We start from the raw sequence: 14,591 nt of genomic DNA on the forward strand, positions 1-14,591 counted from the left end.
TCCTTGATTTTGGTTACTTTCAATAAAAAGTAAAAAAATATTTTCTGAATTAATTTTATTTTGAAATACATCTATTATTTTCTCATGTCACATATATTTCTTACTGTTTAGTGTAACTTATTTTAGCATTTATTCCACAGACCAATAAATGTATTACCTTCATATTAAGACAAATTTTTTGTCCTTAATGGCCTTCCGTACATTTCTTTGTTTCCTTCAGGCAGAAACTGGAACAGAAACCAGTTGAACCCAGTAAAACAAACCCTTTTATTGCTTTAATCAAACTGTACAGATTTAAATATCCGGAGGGGAAGAGGTGCATGATGGGAGTTTCAGGACACGTCCTCCATGTAGTCGGCTCCGTGACTCTGACTGATCTGAGAGACGCTCAGGTCCTGCGTGGTTTCGTCAAGCTGAGCGACAGACAGACAGACGGACATTAGGAGCTGGAACTGACCTCAGCTCAGACCAGACAGGAGAGGGTTAAACCTTGTCGCTCGTCTCCGGACCCTCGATGGAAACCTCCTCGATCTCCTCGCCGATGCTCAGCTCGCCGTTGGAAAGGTCCGACCGATGGCTGAAACACAAAACTTCCTCCCTTAAAGCTGAACTTTCCCTTCAGGGTCAATAAAGTGTTTCTGAATTTGTTTTTCTGCTGTTGGTCAAACCCGAGTGAAGCTGGAACCTCCACTTCCTTCAAATGAAACAAAATTAGTGTCAAACATTTCATTTGTGCTGCAAACATTTAATTTGTGCTGCAAACATTTAATTTGTGCTGCATATTTAATGATATAAATATAAGTTTCCAGAGGTCATCAGAGGTCAAACACTCCCCACATACATTTACACAATCTAACACATTGCATGTCAATCAGCTACAATTGTGCAGCAATAATTTTCATTTGTGCTGCTTTTACACTGCAGATATTCATGATGACCTCTGTTGACCTCAAGAAACTTCTTAAAATCTTTAAAATAAAAGCAGCAAAAACAAAAAAAAAAAAATACTTCAAAGAGGTTTGACAGTAATATTGTTAGACTTGAAGAAGGTGGGAGGGAAACTTCACTCAGGATCCTCAGACTGAAGCTCTTCCAACACGTCCCCTACTCCAACACGTCCCCTACTCCAACACGTCCCCTACTCCAACACGTCCCCTACTCCAACACGTCCCCTACTATAACACGTCCCCTACTCCAACACGTCCCCTACTCCAACACGTCCCCTACTCCAACACGTCCCCTACTCCAACACGTCCCCTACTCCAACACGTCCCCTACTCCAACACGTCCCCTACTCCAACACGTCCCCTACTCCAACACGTCCCCTACTTTAACACGTCCCCTACTATAACACGTCCCCTACTCCAACACGTCCCCTACTCCAACACGTCCCCTACTATACATGTCCCCTACTCCAACACGTCCCCTACTATAACACGTCCCCTACTCCAACACGTCCCCTACTATAACACGTCCCCTACTCCAACACGTCCCCTACTATAACACGTCCCCTACTCCAACACATCCCCTACTCCAACACGTCCCCTACTCCAACACATCCCCTACTCCAACACGTCCCTACTCCAACACGTCCCCTACTCCAACACGTCCCCTACTCCAACACATACCCTACTTTAACACGTCCCCTACTATACACGTCCCCTACTCCAACACGTCCCCTACTCCAACACGTCCCCTACTCCAACACGTCCCCTACTCCAACACGTCCCCTACTCCAACACGTCCCCTACTCCAACACGTCCCCTACTCCAACACGTCCCTACTCCAACACGTCCCCTACTCCAACACGTCCCCTACTCCAACATGTCCCCTACTCCAACACGTCCCCTACTCCAACACGTCCCCTACTTTAACACGTCCCCTACTATAACACGTCCCCTACTCCAACACGTCCCCTACTCCAACACGTCCCCTACTCCAACACGTCCCCTACTCCAACATGTCCCCTACTCCAACACGTCCCCTACTCCAACACGTCCCCTACTCCAACACGTCCCCTACTCCAACACATCCCCTACTTTAACACGTCCCCTACTATAACACGTCCCCTACTCCAACACGTCCCCTACTCCAACACGTCCCCTACTATAACACGTCCCCTACTCCAACACGTCCCCTACTATAACACGTCCCCTACTATAACACGTCCCCTACTCCAACACGTCCCCTACTCCAACACGTCCCCTACTCCAACACGTCCCCTACTCCAACACGTCCCCTACTTTAACACGTCCCCTACTATAACACGTCCCCTACTCCAACACGTCCCCTACTCCAACACGTCCCCTACTCCAACACGTCCCCTACTCCAACACGTCCCCTACTCCAACACGTCCCCTACTATAACACGTCCCCTACTCCAACACGTCCCCTACTATAACACGTCCCCTACTATAACACGTCCCCTACTCCAACACGTCCCCTACTCCAACACGTCCCCTACTCCAACACGTCCCCTACTCCAACACGTCCCCTACTTTAACACGTCCCCTACTATGACACGTCCCCTACTCCAACACGTCCCCTACTCCAACACGTCCCCTACTCCAACACGTCCCCTACTATAACACGTCCCCTACTCCAACACGTCCCCTACTATAACACGTCCCCTACTATAACACGTCCCCTACTCCAACACGTCCCCTACTTTAACACGTCCCCTACTCCAACACGTCCCCTACTTTAACACGTCCCCTACTCCAACACGTCCCCTACTTTAACACGTCCCCTACTCCAACACGTCCCCTACTTTAACACGTCCCCTACTCCAACACGTCCCCTACTTTAACACGTCCCCTACTTTAACATGTCCTCTACTCCGACACGTCCCCTACTCCAACACGTCCCCTACTCCAACACGTCCCCTACTCAACACGTCCCCTACTCAACACGTCCCCTACTCCAACACGTCCCCTACTTTAACACGTCCCCTACTCCGACATCCCTCTGCAGCAGCTCAATCATCAGACCTGTTGAAGTCGTCGTCATATTCCACGTCTTCGTCTGTGGAGACAAAAAAACCCAATCCAACTGTTAGACGCGGATTCCTTATTGGAACTAATGGAAGCAAAAGGAAGAATTAGATCAAAAGGTTCTGACCCAAATGCAGAGTCCCGGTTCTGTCGCTCGGAGACTTGAAATACTTCTCTTTAAAGTCTTTCACCCCTACAGAAAGAAAAACATTTGATGTTTAGAAACTGATTCTCTAAAAACCTCAGAAAGGAAGAAGCAATTTATCCTCCGTCTGGTCGGCTGACCGTTCCTGCTGTGGCTCGGTTCCGACCCGATGCTTCCTGCTCCGGGCCTCGACGCCTCAGATAGAGAACCCGCCGGATTCCCTCTGGTACTGGACGCCTCCGGCTTCCTGTGGGTCAGAACACAGAACCCGGTTCATTCTGCCCCCCGTGAAACCGGAACCAGAACCAGAACAAACCCAGAATGTTCATCTGGGACGGATGAACCCAATTCAGATTCCAGACGGCTCCAGGTTTTCTCACACATTCAATAAAAAATGACCCGGTCGGGTTTTCTGACCCGTTTGTTTACCGTTATTGTTGTTAAGTTTAAATAAAGAACTTTGATATTCACAGGAAAATCTTTTGACTTCAGACTGAAGGAAATGATGTTGGATTATTATTATATTATACTGGATTACAGGAGGAAGTGATTGTGAGGCAACATCTGTTCCTCTGAACGGAGCTTTTTATTTACAAAATTAGCCTCTTTTAGATAATAAGTCAATTATTCTCGTTCCTGCTGACGTCTTTTTCCAAACGTTTCCAGATTATCCGATCTAATTCCAGCTATGCTGCAGGAAAATATTAACAATCCTAACATTTCTGTTCTGATGAATCAAAATGCATTGATCATTTATAAAACCAAAGAACCAGAACCGGCAGGTGTGGACCCAGAATTCTGCTGGGTTCATCCCAGAGGGGGAAGACGACCTGCAGCTCACCTGAGCTCTGAGCCGAGATCCGAGACGGGATCGCCTGGCTCGGGTTCTGGGTCCGCAGCCAGGACCGAGAGGCTGGAGCCAGCAGAGAGGAAGGGAAGGGATGGAAAGAGAGTCAGAGAGCATCATGTGTCTGAGAACACACACACACACACGCACGCGCACACACACGCACGCACACACACACACACACACACACACACACACACACACACACACAGACACACACACACAGACACACACACACACACACACGCACGCACGCACACACACGCACGCACACACACACAGACACCCCCCCCCGATACACACACACACACACACAGACACACACACACACACCCCCCGATACACACACACACACACAGACACACACACACAGACACACACACACACACACCCACACACACATACCCACACACACACACACCCACACACACACACACACACACACACCCCACCCACCCATACACACACACCCCCACCCACCCACACACACACCCCACCCACCCACCCACCACCCACACACACACACACACACACACACACACACACACACACACACACACACACCACACACACACACACACTCTGTTAAACACACAGAGGCGCAGAGACTCAGGCCACAGCGACCGTTCAGCCTCTCTTCTACTCCTGCATTAAAGTTGCATTAAAGTTTCATGCAGCCCACGGCGGAGTGTGATCTGACTGGGCTCGGTCGCCCGGGGGGCCCCATGCGGGGCCCCATGCGGGCCCCATGCGGGCCACCATGCGGGCCCCATGCGGGCCACCATGCGGGCCCCATGCGGGCCCCATGCGGGCCCAGCGAGTCAGCTGAGCAGCTCCAGACATGATGAGACGCAGCGATCACAGATACAGGGACCTGCTGCAGACATGGCACAGACACCAAACAGGCTGGCGGCGGGTAAATGTGTCCAATCAGAGACATCTGCAGGATTCATCGGGTCCAACTCAACCAAAGCATTCAGGAATTCACCTGAGAGGCTCTCAGCTCACATAAACCTCCTGATCTGACGGGTACAAGTGTTTTAATTCAACAAGAAGAGATTCGCAGAGGAATCAGCTGATTTTACTCAACCTGCCAAGAAAAATCCAATCGATTTCCAACACTGGCTGCGTTTCCATTACAAATACACAAAATCTCTATCTACATTCTGCTAATGTTGAAAAAACAATTTCATAATTAGTGTTTCAATTAAATAAGAAATGAATTTAAAATCACAGCTGAATTAGTCTGTTCACATGATAAGTTATTTAAAGGGGCAGTATTATGTGTTTTTCAGGTAAATGATGTCATTTTACAGCACAATCGAGTAACTATGTTACCTTCAGTCGTTTTTAAAATAATATCAAATATGACTTGAAAGAAACTTTATTTCCTGATTTAAAGTCTTAAAAACTTCTGTTTTTCCTGTAGCTCTGCCTTCATTAACCCTTTAACGAAGTTTTTACCCAAGCAGTAGCTCCTATAACTAGCACCACAGGTTCACCAGGTGTTTGCTAATTGTTCCTGGCTAGTCTGAAGGAGCTGAGAAGGAGAGACTTCATAAATCATTTATTCGTTGTTTTATTTATTTTTTATATTTAAAATGTCTTCCGTTTCCAGTTCAGTTAAATGTTCTGTAGGATTTAAAGTTTATCGGTCTTTGGGATTTTTATGCTTTTATCATTATATGACTCAAAAACTGTTTCGAAACTACAATATTATTATTTATCACGATAACTTCAGGGATAATTTATTGTTTAGCAAAATGTGGTCTGCTTGTGTTTTGGCTGCGACAAACGAAACAGATGTTAGATTTTTATATGATTTCAATCATCCAGCTGATTATGCTTCTTTTCTCTAAGAGTTTGTGGAAATGTTTTTCTCATGCTTCCTGAATCCCCCGCGATGAATCCTGCAGTCCTGAGGTCTGTAAACGCCTCGCAGGTTTCTGATGCGGTTTAGATGTGGTGGGCTCGTTAGCGTTAACGAGGCTCGTCTGGTTGGACGGAGCATGCACACTCACTCGCTGAGGCTTCGGCCTCGTCTCATCAGGGAGACGGGCGGCCCAGACAGACTGTCCTCCCTCAGCGGGACAACGCTACAGGTCGGGATAAAGCAGGACACAGAGACGGGTCAAAGGGAAAGCAGAGTGAGGATGTGGACAGGTGAGAGTTCACTGAGAGGACAGAGAGGAAGAAGAAAGTCTGAAGTTTCTTAATGAGACTTAAAGGAATGTGCTGAATAAGGTACACTTTCTTCCTTCTTCTCCTAAATGACCTTTAACCTCCTCTGACTCAGTTTTTCTACTCACTCCTTGGGACTGTTTGTCTTCTCTGACGGGTCCTTTTCTCCGATCGGAGAGCTTCCGAGGCAGCAGGAGGAGAAACGAAACACCAGAGAGACAGAGACGTTCAGTTTGTCTTAACGCTGAAACCTGATGATCGTCCGGATGAAAACGGCAAATTTCAGATCATTTTTATTGATTTATTTAAGAGTCCAAACAAGAAAATCCAGAACGGAATCAGATCCAAAAATGTGACAAATTTAAATTCAATGGCTTCAAATTTCACAGAATAGTTACAGACATTTAAAACAAATACTCAATATTCACTTCCAAATATTCCCAAATTTCCAAATATTCTGGAAAACAACCCAGAATACTTTAGATATTAAACATGTAGAAAAGATCAAAATGGAATGAAAATAAACATTTGATGCATTCTGAATATAACTCCAGTGTTTCATAATTACTTTGTTTTTTCTTTAATAGTTTGATAACAAATCATTTTAAATCCTCAATCCTGAAAAGTTTGTTAAGTTTATTCAAAAATATATGAAAAATATTTATTCAGTTTATTATTTTATGTGGTTTTTGTGGGTTTTTTATTTTACTTTTTACAATATAAAAAACATTTTATTGTTCTTCAAAAGAAAAAAGCCACAAAAACAAAACCTTCGGTTTTCTTTTTTAAATCCATTATTATTTTTTCTTACAAAATACAAATTGCAAACAATTTGGAAAAGCATAACTGTTGTTGGTTTTCTGCAGGTTTGATGTCATTTATTCTAACTGCAGCTGATTTGATGATTAGATCTGAGATTTGCAGATGTGACTTAAAGGTTTTCTCTCCGCTGGCTCTCTGCTCTCCACCCTGTTTCCTCCAAACCAAACGTGTTTTTCTCACCAGCCGTAAGTCTTGAACGGTTTGGGCAGCGGGTCGTCGAAGAAGGAGTCTCCTTCATCATGGTCCACCTCTCCGTCCAGCTCCAGGTCCGGATGCTCGGCGCTCCCGGCTGTCGGCTGCTGCTGCAGGTACTGTTTGGGCAGGGAGAGAACCTGCTCCACGTCCTGGACGACAAACAGTTTCCACAAGCTGAGCAACAAACTGAGGCAACGTCGGTTACAGACGAAGACACAGGATTGCTCCAGAACCTTCTGGGCTGAAACAGAAGCTGATGTTGCAGAATGAAATTGTTTCTGAAGGTTTACAACTCGTTTTGTTTCACCAGTAACGGCATGTTTCATGTGACAATAAATCAGTTGAAACTATTTCTGCTGGTCATTTTGTCCAACTTTTTTCTGTGTTGCATCTCCGTTTTCAGAGAAAATATGTTTCTTACCGATTTCACATCAACTGGTAATCACCAGGTGGAGGTTTTGTTGCTGACAGGAATCAGAACCATAAAGTGAAGGAAAAGTAAGATGTTGATGTAAATCCTTCAGAAAAATTAGCATGTTTGTACTTATTTGTTTCTTAAATGTCTTGGCTTCTCACAGAAATAAACAGAGACCCCGGTGTTCATAAGATGCGATTTGTTAAAAACAAATGTTTGGTGATAAATTGGTACAGCATGCTCAATAAGAAGCAAACTGACCCTGAACAGAAACAGCTGCACACTTCAGACTGTCTGTTGCTGTTTGTTGGTGGGATTGTTTTCAAAGAGCTTGTTGTTTGAACTTGGGGCCCGTCCGGGATCTAAACTTTTTTTGGAGTCAGTCAAACTGACTGATTTTGTAGTGGTACTTTATAAATATTTGAAAGTATTTGTCCAAATCAAATCCTTTTCCACAAGCAGGCAGATTGAACAGCTCAGTATTTCTAAATAGCAGAGTTACAGGAGTGAGAAACACTGCCACCTTCAGGTGGGAGCTATCAATCACACAAAGCCAATATTTTCACCGTTTATGTAGAAAATTAATAATAAACTCATAATTATGCATTAATGTGAAAAAATGCAGGGATCTATTGATCTTGTGTAAATTTAATGCCAGCATTAAATCAATACAGAAACTGAAGACTTTGTTTTTGAGGTTTTTTTCTAGAAATTAAAAATGGGGGCTTGTCCGGGATTCAGAGGTTTTCCATTCATTTGAATGTTGTAGGTTCATAATCAAACTCTCCCGTCTGGTTTGACAGTTGGATTAGTATTTTTAAAGTGGATATTCAGACTTGTCTTTTATAAGCTAGCCTGAACAACAACAGTACATATAATTATTAAACCATTAACAATTACTCCAGTCTTGGACCGGTTTTATTGGGCTGTGTAATAGCAGCGATACACAACCCTAAAAACTCCAAAAGTTAAAACATTAAAACAAGTCCTAGAGAGTTAGAGGCTAAAAATAGAGCAAATAATAAACATGGACACAGATCAGCAGGCAGCAAAGGAGAACAAGGTTATTTTTAAGAACTGTAGGACCGATCAGAACCATCAACAGTTTCTAACCAAAGAACTAAAACACAGAATAAGCTCCAAGAAACACATCCTACATAAAGACCGGTGCCAAGGACTGAAACCTATCGTTAGAAGGGTTTGCTACAGAGAATCAGTGCTTTCTCTGCATTAGCTGAATCCAAATGAGCCTGGTTCCGATCCATTTGCAGTTCAAAGCTTTAAGAAATGCAGCTGATTACTGTTAGACGTGTAAATTAATTATGATTTTTTTTTTCTGCTGTTTAAATTGTAACAAAAATCTCCAAAGACTTTAACTGAAACGGTCTAGAATTGGTTTATACTTTCCTGTTTTGGAAAATCCAATTCAAATAAATGGAGCGGTGCAGAGGACCCGCACCCATTCAGGGTTCTGTATTTGTGAATATTTTTGTAGATCAAATCAACGACGCTCAATAGAAAATGCAGCGTGGAAACTGAAAAACCAGCCGTGTGCAAAGCAGCCGTATCAGGAGCAGAATGAGAAAATATTAGCTTCTGCTGTAGCGCTATGCTGGTGCCCAGTGTGCACATTAATGCAGATTAAGGTATATTTGTTGTTTAAACTCTTAAAATATGCATTTGTATATCTAATCTCTTTTTACATTACACTTAAATGTTGTTTCTGCCTGAGATTTGATAAGAAAGATAATCTGAAGCTTCATCCAGTCAATTTAGTAAGAAACTTTGGACACAAACATCTGGTTAGGATTAGAGCAGCTCTGTAGCAAAACCCTCTGTGCAACTCAGTGGATGACAGTGAAGAAACTTGTTTCCACTGAGCAGTTCGGTGCGTTTTTATGATCTGCACAGTGGAAACGAGGCAGTGGGCGAGATGTGATGGTGAGTTAGATGTAGCAGGGATCCAGTTAGCGAGCTCAGGTGCTGTTCATAGTGATGGTGTTAGTGCTGCCCTCTGTCTTTTACCTTTGCTGCTGTCTGGTTCTTCTGACCTTTGAATCTGGGGATCTGTGCACAACATGGACAGCAGCCATCAGACCGACAGACTGGATGTGTGCGCCTGAGTCAGAGACCAACAGCAGGATCTGCTCTGCTGAGTTACAGACCTAAAGTCTAGAACCGTTTCTAAATATAACTGATCTATTAAATAAAAACCAAAACTTGGGAGAGTACTGGAACAACAAAGGATCAAAAGAATGAATTTTGTCTCCTTTAGGTCAACTAAGGTGAGTTTCTGCACATATCTCATATCAAAACAGATAAAAGGAGGAAAAACAGGTGAAAAGTTTTATTTTCAAGATTAATTCAAATCTTGAAAGCTCTTAAACATCAAGTTTTCTAGACTTAAACCCTGCAGAGAGCAGCCCAGCCTGGATATCCAACAGCATCAAGCACCATTATTCACCACCAAGCAATTACTTTGGAAAACTTTTGTCAAACTTTATAATATACATTCACTAATAATTCACTTCAGAAGTCCAGAAAAAAACTCTATTTTTAGAATTTCCCATACTGTCCCAAGTTTTCCTATATTTTGGTTTCACGTCACAGAAGCAGATTTTCTCTGACTTTTCTCTGATTCCCAGTTAATTTCTCTGAGGGAAAAATAAAACTTGAGACTCATACCTTACTGACAGGCAGAGAGCCCGATTTGTCTTCAGCAGTCTGGGTCTGAGGTCGACTCTCGTCTGAGTCCGAAACGACCTGCAAGCAGTTCAGACAAACACATCGATTTGGGTTTCCTGGAGCCGCCAAAAGATAAAAAATTTCCTCCAGATTTTCTCCATTTCATCTCCAACTGAGTCCATTAGATTAGGATTCCTTTTTAGAAAACCTTTCATAAGGAGCAGAAGTAGTTTGGATTAATCCAGACGAGGCTCTAGAGTCAAATAACTTAGAAAAATCCTTCAGATTTCTGGACTAAAGGTGGAAAATATGGGAATAAATGAGTCTCTCACCACACTCCTGCACTGATCGAAGAGACGTTTGTATGTGGACAGGAAGGACTGGAAGTCGACCTCTGCAGAAAACAACACAATAAAATGTTACCTTATAAGAATAATGATAAAATCTACTGCTGTCCTGCTTCCTTTCTGACTGAAATACTCTGATGTTCAATTGGACAAAATCAGCAACAGTTAGCAAAACTTCAGCACAATCATACAGGTAGGTGTGTAATTACCAACCAACATAGTATGTTGTACCACATGTCACTGACATGGGGTACGAATCAACATGGCTGAATTTAATGCTTTAGCTTTAGCTCCCACTAAATATCATGTTGGCGTAGCGCTTTAGCATTAGCTTCTGCTAAAAAGCAAAGACTCACCTTTGTCTGCATCTCTGAGCTCTTCGTCGACGAACCTTTCCAACATGCTCCTGCAAACACAACAGGGAACACAGATGAGCCATCAGATTACTGGCTGGCTAACTGGAATCTGACCAGTGAAACCAGTTGGGACATGGATCCTACTTGTTGAGGCCGGGCAGCAGATCTGTGAAGACAAACTTCAGGTCTTCCTTCCTGACTGAGCCGCTCTGGTCCTGCAGGTGGCAGCACAGAGCCCAGGTGAGACGGCCGTCATCATTGGTCAGAAAAACCGACGTTAAACTGCGGCACTGACCTTATCGTGAGAGTCAAACGTCTTCCGAGCGTGACCGATCTGTTTCTGAGAGAGTTCCTGCAGAGAAACAAAAGGAGCCGATGGAACAAGAACAATTAACATATTTAAATGTTAAACTTCACAGAACGCCATTAATTTATAATCATTCATATTTGAATCTTTTTTCTGATTAGTTTCCAGAACTTTCTGTTTCTTTAGGCTATAGAACTGATTACTTTGTTTGAGCCCAAATGATTCGATTTGGTTCTGAATCACAGAACCCGACCCTTCAGCTCACCTTGACGACGTGTCCACTCCTATCTCCCTGACAACACGAACAGAGGCATGAATCAGGTGAGTTTTAGCTGCATCGGGTCGGATCAGAACACGGACCGGGTCGGAACCGGCTCTCACCTCAGCACAGAGGGGCAGGTCGCTGCTCCGCCGGGCCCTCCGGACCAACTCCAGCAGAACCGGGACATTCTGGTTCAGCTCCGAATCGGACACGCCGAGCTCCCTGCAGACCAGGTCGCGGCCGTCCAGACCGTTCAGCTGCAGAGGTCAAAGGTCAAACATTTAAAACCACAACAACCCCCCATGGGTCAGATCCATCTGAATGAAGGGACCTAGCCCCGCCTTTGAGGCGCAGATCCTCCTCCCCCACTCAGCTCCTTCAGACTAGCCAGCAGCAATTAGCAAACAGCTGGTGGAGCTGCTGAGCTCATTACAGCAGCTGCTGCTCAGATGAATAAACAAGGTGAAAACATTAAAGGGTTAAAGAGGAGCCATGTTGAGATGACTTCCTGGAGGCGGAGCTTCAGTCAGAGCAGGAGTTTTTAAAGAGACAGAGGCCCAATTTCAAGGTGCTAAATATCTAAGTAAATGTTCTTTCAAGTTACATTTCATGTATGCAGCATTTTTATAACAAGTGAAGGTAACATAGTTACTTGATTGTGCTACAACATGGCATTATGCGAATTGAAAATACATAATTCTGCCTATTTAAAACCCGGTGTGGAAAACCGGACTGTTTCCCAGCCAGTCCAGTTAGAAATGACGTGAAACTCTGCAGATGTGACGCGGTTCTCCTGCTGGCTGGTTTGGCCTCAGAGTTTCATTTTCAGGCAGCAGGAACCGGGTTGAATTCTCTGTGGGATCCAGTATTCACAGCCACAGACGCTCTGAGTTGCAGCTGCTAGCATGACGCGCTAACAGCTTCAGCACCCTGCAGGGACGGTGCAGGACTCACCGAGTTGATCTCCGGCTGGAACACGGCGAGGCTGAAGTCCAGGTTGAACACCTGCAGGAAGTCCATGATGAGACTGGCCACCAAGTGTCCTGTGGGACACATACGGGTTCAGAACCAGAACCACAGCTGAACGGCCCATCACACAGATCTGAGAAATGATCCAGAAACTAAACGCTTAAAGGTCTGAAGCAAACTGCTGTCTGGTGATGCAACAGTGCCTCCTGGTGGTAAGCAGCTGCAACAGCAAACACAATCCATCCATCATTTCTTTAGATTTTCCTTCCTCTGGCCCAGACTTTCTTAAAAAGTTGATAAATCTTTACCTGAGAGGAAAATAAATCTGCTTTCCAAGGAGACCCTGAACTCACCGTCTTTAGTGTTGAGGCATTTCTTCAGGTTTTCATTGATGAGGGGAGTTTTGTTCTGAGAGAAACATGATGAAGGTGAACATCAGCGGATAAAAACACAAACTGTGGGTCAAACCAGAAGAAACTTCACCTCCAGTCTGTCCTGGTCCTCCATGGCCAGAAAAACAGCTGCCCTCATCTCCGCCTGACAGGAAAAACACACAGATTTTATTGGAAGATAGCCATTGCTACCACAACTAATTTCCTAATAATTTAGACTGATAAACTCATTTCAACCTATGATTGTTTCCATTTTGCTGCTGTTTGCGTTTCATGAGGAGGTTGGTCATGTGACAGAGATGCAGCATCACAATGTGGTCATTTGTTCACAGCGTTGAAATGGTAGGAAAATTATAATAATGTATAATATCGGCTCCATAGCTGTAGGATTGGTTAAAGGTTTAAAGGGCAAAACAGAAATAACTTGTCACTGCAGTCACGAGATTGTCATACAGCAGTCATCTTCAGTCAGAGGCCTCCTCAGTTTTGTTGCATGACTGACTGCAACTGGAGCTCCTTTCTGCCAACAGCATCTGCATCCACAACAACTCTTTCAAGAAAGCTTATGATCGAGCGTACCGCTTAGTGGAAAAGAGGCAATGGAGTTTTTTTATTTTTATTTTATTTATGACGACATGACTCATATTTATGAGCTGCGATAACATTATATTTTATTTGATATAAACATAGGATTTTTGAATTGAGTTCATTTCAACTGAAATGAACTGAATTTATAACTAGCTCTTGTTCAGTATGAACTGTTCCAAGTCAGGCTGTACTAAATGGGTCGCATAAATTATTATACCTAATCTTAATTACATATTTCTACAAATATTAAATTGCCATTTCATATTTTATGTGAAATATTGAATAAAATAATAGGAAATTTGCTATATACTCATCAGCTTTAACCAACATTTAGCTAAGGCTGTTTGTTCAAAGTTAAACTAGTTAAATTGTCTCTTCAGTAGATTAGCAACTCGATGCTAGCCGCTAAGCTAAAGCCGCTAACTGTGGGCTCCTCGGTTCTGTTTCCGGTTCTGATCACTGACCTTCAGCTTGTTGAGAACTCCGCTGTTCTCCAGGTTCTGGATCAGCAGGTCCCGCAGTTCGGTATCATCTTCAGCAGCCGACATGTTCACCTGGATCTAACCAAGCCGCTGCTGTCAGGACAACAGACCAAAACAAACTATACGGAAGTGCTGCTGATGACGCTCCTTCCGGTCTTTACCGCCACCTGCTGGACGATGCCATGAATACCCGCTTTACCGCCAAACCGGTTTACATGGTAAAAACACAAAAGGTTGTTTATGAAATTCGAAGTGCTGTTAAATCAAAAATGTTAAATGAATATTAAAATGATGAATCAAACAAATGAAAATTCCAATATAATTGACTTGGAAGTCACAATTACAACGCAAATTTATTTTTTTTAAATTATTTTTATTTTTAGGATAAAAATAATAGTATGTTTAATTAATATGTGCACTAGCTTCATCACAAACACATTCAAATATAAGTTATTCTATAAACTAAATAGAATGTACTAATAAATGTAGATGTGATTAAATAGAAAACAAACATGTAAGGATAATTAAAAAAAAAACAAAAAACAAAATTAAAGACATATAAAAATAGAGCATAAAAACATTCTTTGCATTTCAGTTGTTTTTTT

At 43.3% G+C, this 14,591-nt stretch overlaps 1 protein-coding gene across 5 annotated transcripts; it reads right to left on the minus strand.

The window, feature by feature from the left end:
• Positions 1 to 248: 248 nt before the first annotated feature.
• On the minus strand, positions 249 to 14,217 carry cep43 (centrosomal protein 43). Of its 5 annotated transcripts, XM_055023976.1 has the most exons (21): positions 13,969 to 14,217; positions 13,008 to 13,061; positions 12,878 to 12,932; positions 12,510 to 12,598; positions 11,675 to 11,812; positions 11,559 to 11,585; positions 11,282 to 11,338; positions 11,131 to 11,201; positions 10,987 to 11,036; positions 10,616 to 10,677; positions 10,284 to 10,361; positions 9,624 to 9,665; positions 7,169 to 7,332; positions 6,295 to 6,345; positions 6,007 to 6,081; positions 3,980 to 4,051; positions 3,279 to 3,385; positions 3,121 to 3,186; positions 2,991 to 3,024; positions 490 to 577; positions 249 to 413 (listed from the first exon to the last, which is right to left on the minus strand). In XM_055023976.1, exons 1-21 carry the CDS (start codon positions 14,050 to 14,052, stop codon positions 333 to 335), a joined length of 1,545 nt encoding a protein of 514 aa, XP_054879951.1. In that variant the 5' UTR covers positions 14,053 to 14,217; the 3' UTR covers positions 249 to 332. The 5 variants fall into 5 exon arrangements, with proteins under 5 accessions (XP_054879951.1, XP_054879952.1, XP_054879953.1 ...); XM_055023977.1 differs by lacking the exon at positions 9,624 to 9,665 and having other exon boundaries at positions 13,969 to 14,214; XM_055023978.1 differs by lacking the exon at positions 6,007 to 6,081 and having other exon boundaries at positions 13,969 to 14,214.
• Between the last annotated feature and the right edge of the window lie 374 nt (positions 14,218 to 14,591).

The sequence above is a fragment of the Poeciliopsis prolifica genome, unplaced genomic scaffold, assembly GCF_027474105.1.
Source record: "Poeciliopsis prolifica strain line A6 unplaced genomic scaffold, Auburn_PproV2 SCAFFOLD111, whole genome shotgun sequence".
Lineage (NCBI taxonomy): Eukaryota > Metazoa > Chordata > Actinopteri > Cyprinodontiformes > Poeciliidae > Poeciliopsis > Poeciliopsis prolifica.